A 6,123-nucleotide genomic window follows, 5' to 3' on the forward strand; every position below is an offset into this window, starting at 1 on the left:
ACCCGGAGTTCCTCCTCCATCTTGGTAAAGCGAGAAATCCGGGTAAACGGCAGGCACGCTGAATGGCTCCTCGACGAAATCCGGCAGATGCTGCTGCTGCTGCAGCTGCTGCTGCAGCGGTAGCTGCTGCTGCTGCTGCAGCGGTAGCTGCTGCTGCTGCTGCTGCTGTAGGTAATGTTCCGGGTTTTGAGCCTCAAGGTGCGTCTGCAGCAGGAGCTGCTGGCCGCTGCCTTCTCGGGGGCTGTTGCCTTTTTCGTCCCCATTATCTCGCTGCTGCTGCAGCAACAGCTGCTGCTGCTGCTGCTGCTGCTGCTGCTGCTGCTTGAGCCTCAGGGCTGTCTCTTTGCTTCTGTCCCTGTCCGCGCGCCCCTCAACCCACCGCTCCGTGTCTCCCCCGCGCGCGCTGCTGCCGCTGCTGCCGCCGCCTCCGCTGCTGCCGCTGCTGCTGCTGCTGCTGCTGCTGATTTTGTCCCGAATAGCTGCAGGCAGCGCAACAGCGCCGCCAGCCACGAGGCAGCTAAGGGGAGCTTTGGAAGACATAAATGCTGCCAAGCTGGGGTGTACAGACTGCTGCAGCACGAACTCGCACTCGTGGTGTCTGGACAGCCAAAAGAGGAAAAACAGCAACACCAGACACTCGTAGCAGCCCCCGCTGCTGCTGCTGCTGCTGCTGCTGCTGCTGCTGCTGGGGTCCACCAGAGAGCGGCTGACAAAGTGCTGCGGCACCCCCACGCGGTCGAGGACCCACTCAATGGCGCGCCAGTTCGCCGCAGCCGCCTCCTCCCCCCGCTGCTGCTGCTGCTGCTGCTGCTGCTGCTGCTGCTGCTGCAGCAAGCCGCGGGCGAGGCGGGGGGGCAGCTCGCGCACAGCCCGCGGCCAAATGAGGGCAAAGAGCCGCAGCAAAACTTCGCCAGAAGCAAAAGAGGAAAAGTCTAAAGAGCCCGCGGGCTCCCCCAGGGCCTCTGCTGCCCACTGCAGCAGCTCGGGGGGCCCCACCAGGGGGGGCCCCCGGGGGCCCCCCACAGGCAGCATCGAGCTGCTGCGGAGGCGGGCCCTACGCAGCGCGCATGCTGCTGCTGCTGCTGCTGCTGCTGATGCTGGTGTCGCTGATGCTGCTGTTGCTAATGCTGCTGTTGATGGGGATGGGGATGGTGAGGGTGATGCTGCTGCTGCTGCTGATGCTGGTGTTGCTGCTGCTGCTGCTGACGCTGGTGTTGCTGCTGCTGCTGCTGATGCTGGTGTTGCTGCTGCTGCTGCTGATGCTGATGCTGGTGCTGCTGCTGCTGTTGCTGATGGGGATGGGGGTGGTGAGAGTGGTGGTGGTGCTGCTGCTGCTGAGGCTGCTGCTGCTACGGCTGCTGCTGGTGTTGCTGCTGCTGCAGAGCTGCAGCAACCCGCAGACACCCCCCTCAAGGGCTGTGCGGGCCTCGGGGTGTACGGACAGCGGGGAGAAAGGCCTTTCTGGAGGGCTTTGAAAAGATTTATTTTTTTAATTAAATAAAAAGTTAAATAAAAAGATAAATAAAAAGTCTAGAGGTGTTGGGAAAGGTCACTTTTGCTGCAGGGCGCAGCAAGCGCGAGCCGGGGTGTCGGCCCTGGTCAGCTGCTACGGAAAGTCGCCTCCAGGCGCTCAAAAGAAACCAATTTTGACGCAAAAACAAATAATTAAATCCATTTAATTCTTTTAATTTTAAAAGTTCTTCAAATTCCGCTTTTAAATTCCGAATTCGCGCAAAAGACTGCCGCTCTCCGCGTGGTCACACATGCCCAGCCCACGGCAGCCTAGACCAGCAGGGCTTTCTGGGACAATTCCGCGCAAAAAGCGGGAAAATTGAAACAATTAGCTTGAATTATTTCATTAATTCGTTTTAACTAATTAATTATTTGCTTTTTCTTTGAATTTAACTCCAAACAAACGAGAACGGCGCCTCCCTTAGGCTCTGCTGCTCTCCCTGCGTGCGAGCGCCCCGGCGCCTACGGGAAAGCTGAACAGACTTCTGCTGCTTCTGAATTGGCATTTTGTGCTTTTAAATTTACTTTTTAATATTTATTTCAAATAATAAATTCAATTATTCCAATTAGTTGCAAAAAAGAAGAAATTTGCTCCCTAGACACCCCAAATCGCTGCTGCTGCGCCCCCAGCAGCAGCTCTCTTCCCCTTTTCCGCCGCAGCGAATCTCTCAATAGAGAAGCTTCTCATGTCTTGCTGCTGCTGCTGCTGCTGCTAATGCTGCTGCTGCTAATGCTGCTGCTGCTAATGCTGCTGCTGCTAATGCTGCTGCTGCTAATGCTGCTGCTGCTAATGCTGTTGCTGCTGCTAATGCTGCTGCTGCCGATGCCGTTGCCAACGCTGCTGGCGTTGCTGCTGCTGCTATTGTTGCTGCTGCCGCCGCTAATGCTGTTGCTGCTATTGCTGCTGCCGCTGCTAATGCTGCTGCTGCAAGTGCTGTTGTTGCTATTGATGCATACGTCGCTGCCAATGCTGCTGCTGCTGTTCATGGGGCTGCTAATGGTGCTACTGCTGCTGCTGCTGCCAGTGCTGCTGCTGCTAATGCTGCTGCTGCTGCTGCTGCAGGGCGTTCGCCCGGGAGCAGCAGCTCTGCCAAACTTAGCAGCAAAAGTCAAGTGCTGTTAACTCAAGGGCCTGTAGCTAGCCCCTGCTGCCTTTCCCCTTAGCTGCAGCCTTTTGCTGCTGCTGCTGCTGCAGCCTTTTGCAGCAGCAGCTGCTGCTGCAGCAGCGGCTGCCCAAGCCCATGCATGCGTCCCCCCGTCTGCTGCTGCAGCTGCTGCTGCTGTGTGCGCCAGATGCCTCGGCAGCAGCTAAATGCGCAGCAGCTAACTCAGAAGCAGCTAGCTAAGCAGCCGCTAGCTAGCCAGCAGCCGGCTAGCCAGCAGCTAGCTAGGTAACAGCTAGCCGAGCAGCAGCCAGCTAGCTAGCTGCTGGCTAGCTAGCTGCAGCATAGCTAGCTAATTGCTAGCTAGCTGGTGGCTATCTATCTGCCAGCTAGCTAGCTGCTGGCTGGCTAGCTGCCGGCTAGCTACCGGGCTAGCTAGCTGCTGGCTAGCTAGCTGTCGGCTAGCTAGCTAGCTGTTGGCTAGCTAGCCGCAGACCAACTAGCTACTGGCTAGCTAGCTGCCTGCCAGCTAACTGCTGGCTAGCTAGCTGCTGGCTAGCTAGCTTCTGGCTAGCTAGCTGCTGGCTAGCTAGCTGTTGGCTAGCTAGCCAGAAAAGCAAATGCTACATTTGCGGCTAGAGAATCTTGAAGGCTATTCTTCTCCGCACTCTCTCTTGTCGCTTTCTGCCTCTGCTGCTGCTGCTGCTACCGCTGCTACTGCTGCTGCTGCTGCTGCTGCTGCGGCTTCTGCCTCCACTTCTGCTGCTGCTTCCTCCTCATCTGCTGCTTCTGCTGCTTCTTCTTCTTCATCAGAGAAGATTATTTCGTCGTCGGAGTCCAGCCCCAGCTGTACATACACCCCAAGTGCAGTGGCGCAGCAGCAGCAAGCAGCAGCAAGCAGCAGCAAGCAGCAGCAAGCAGCAGCAAGCAGCAGCTCAGAAGTCTTTCTCATTTTTATTCCTTCAACTCCACTGGCTCAGACAGAAGCAAAGGCAGAACTTCTGCTGCTGCTGCTGCTGCTGCTGCAGCGGGAGAAGCGCCTTCCCTGCTGCTGTTAGGGCAGGCAGGCAAGAATGCCCGCAGAGTGCCCTGAATGGCTTTATGAATTAAATTAAGCTAAATTAAATTGAATTGATTAATTTGATTTAGTTGAATAATTTAATTTAATTAAACTGAATCAAACATTTATTATTCCAAAGACTTTGCCGCCGCCAAAGCTAAGCAGCAGCAGCAGCAGCGGAAGCAGCAAACTCAACAGCAGCAGGATCAGCAGCAGCAGCAACAGGCTCAGCAGCAGCAGCAGCAGGATCAGCAGCAGCAGCAGGATCAGCAGCAGCAGCAGGATCAGCAGCAGCAGCAGGATCAGCAGCAGCAGCAGCAGGACCAGCAGCAGCATGATCAGGAGCAGCAGCAGGAGAGCGGGGTGTGAGTCTGACTTCGCGATCTCTTTGTTTTCTTTTTTCTTCTTCCATTCGAAGTTCTTCCATTGCTTCTTCCCGCAGCTCTTGAATGCGCTTCTCACTGCAGCACAAGCAGCAGCAGCAGCAGCAGCAGCCCTTACCCCTTTGCTGCTGCTGCTGCACCTCCCGCAGCAGCGACCCAGCAGCAGCACCAGCAGCAAATCACCCCCCTCCCCCTCCTCCGCAGCACCCCCCCCCGGCACCCCCCACCCCACGGCCAGCAGCGCAGCAGCAGCAGCAGCAGCAGCAGCAGCAGCAGCAGGACCAGCAGCAGGACCATAACCACAAAAGCACCCCCAGTCCCAACCCCACCCATCCCAACCACCGCAACCACCCCAATCCCCACCCGAGCCCCCCAATCATCCTGCGCAGCGCAGCAGCAGCAGCGCAGCAGCAGCAGCAGCAGCAACAGCGCAGCAGCAGCAGCAGCAGCAGGACTCGATGTGGATTTGGGTGGCGTCTCGGACGATCTTGAGGAAGAAGGAACCCGCAGCTTCGTCGCCAGGAGCCTTAGCAGCATTTGGGAACTTCTTGGGATCGAGTCGGAGGATCTCGAGGGCCTCAGCAGCACCTGCTGCTGCCAGCAGCTGTTTGCTGCAGCACTGCAGCAGCGCGAGGGCGAACTGGAAGAGGAAGGCGGCGCCGCAGCGCAGCAGCTGCTCGAAGAACAGCAGCAAAGCTTCGAAGGGCAGCACGTGCACGTTCAGCCCCACAAACCATTTGCTGCAGTAGGCCTCGGGGCAGCAAAAGGAAGCAAGTCGAGCAGCAACAGCAGGCTGCTGCTGCTGCAGCAGCTTCTGCAGCACCCGCGCGTCCCTTACATAAGCCACGGGTGCTGCTTTGAAGTACCCCGGCAGGTACAGCCGGTGCAGCCCCACGCACAGCCGCAGCACGGCTTCTGCTGGCAGCAGCAGCAGCAAAAACGCAGCCACAAAACCCAAACCCTGGTGGTAGTCCCCAACTTCCGGCCACAAAGACGACAGCACCTGCAGCAGCAGCAGCAGCAGCAGCAGTGGCAGCAGCTGTGGCACGCGGAGACGCGCGAAACGCACCAAATGCGGCCCCTCCACGACACAAACAAGTCTGGTAATGCTCCTGCTCCTGCTGCTGCTGCTGCTGCTGCTGCTGCTGCTGGCTTACCGCGACGAGCTGCTGCTGGAACTGGGGCGACTTGAAAGTGCGCTCGGCGTCGAGGACGAAAATGCGTTTTGCTGCTTCGTCTTCGCAGTCTGGCTGCAGCAGCTGCGGCTCCACTGCAGCAGCACCGTGCCGCTCCTCCAGCAGCAGCAGCAGCTTTGCTGCTCGCTGCTGCAGCGCAGCAGCAGACTCCGGGCAGAAGAAATTCGCGTTCCGGTTCAGCAACGGCGCCTCCCGCTCCGTCTCCCAAAACTCCGAGCTCCCAATCATCTTCGCCGCCGCCGCTGCTGCTGCTGCTGCTGCTGCTGCTGCTGTTGCCGCTGCTGCTGCTGCTGATGCTGTGTTGCTGCGCGGAGCGCAACTCGCCGTAGGGGCAGGCTGGAGTCAGAAGCGCCTGGGGGGCCTGCAGCGGCCACTGGGCACGCCGGGCAGCAGGGGAAGCCGAAATAAGTTCAAAAAGACAGCCGAAATAGCTTTTTATGAACACTTTTCCAGAATAATTTCCCAAGGGAAAGCAAAATCCGAAGTTCAGATTGCCAGGAACTTGAACGCCCGCATGCAGCGAAGGCAGCCACGGGCTCTCTGCTGCACAAGCCGCGATCCTCCAGCCCGAGTCGCTTTCCTCAACACTGAAAAAAGTATTTATAAATGATCGCTTTTGCGTTTCTCTTGCGGCTCTTCAGCTGTCTAGACACCTGGAACCCCCGCACTGCGAGGCTCGACAGGCCTGCGCATCCAGTTTTCACATTCTACGCACTGCAGCCGCGTCTGCGCCGCCAACGCAAGACCGACTTCTCTTTCGACTCTATTTTGCATTTATTAAACCATTTTCAATGTCATTTGCGCGCTTTCCGGCAGCTTTCCTGGCGGATCAGCAGCTAACCACGCCCGGCAGCAGCGCGCCCATCGCA

At 57.9% G+C, this 6,123-nt stretch overlaps 2 protein-coding genes across 2 annotated transcripts in view; both read right to left on the minus strand.

The window, feature by feature from the left end:
• Positions 1 to 2,018, minus strand: part of ETH_00002305 (uncharacterized protein) — a gene marked incomplete at both ends in the record, with an annotated part of 9,369 nt that extends 7,351 nt beyond the window's left edge. The window contains 2 exons of the mRNA XM_013378623.1: positions 1 to 1,426; positions 1,918 to 2,018. Of these exons, the coding sequence (XP_013234077.1) occupies positions 1 to 1,426; positions 1,918 to 2,018 (1,527 nt within the window). The remainder of the gene's footprint in view (positions 1,427 to 1,917) is intronic.
• Positions 2,019 to 2,196: 178 nt separating this feature from the next.
• On the minus strand, positions 2,197 to 5,482 carry ETH_00002310 (TBC domain containing protein, related; the record flags this gene model as incomplete). The annotated part of the gene is made up of 5 exons (XM_013378624.1): positions 2,197 to 2,599; positions 3,284 to 3,462; positions 4,052 to 4,136; positions 4,514 to 5,061; positions 5,216 to 5,482. 5 exons carry the CDS (start codon positions 5,480 to 5,482, stop codon positions 2,197 to 2,199), a joined length of 1,482 nt encoding a protein of 493 aa, XP_013234078.1.
• Positions 5,483 to 6,123: the final 641 nt, after the last annotated feature.

This window comes from Eimeria tenella, genomic scaffold, assembly GCF_000499545.2.
Source record: "Eimeria tenella Houghton genomic scaffold, Eth_scaff90, whole genome shotgun sequence".
Taxonomy (NCBI): domain Eukaryota; phylum Apicomplexa; class Conoidasida; order Eucoccidiorida; family Eimeriidae; genus Eimeria; species Eimeria tenella.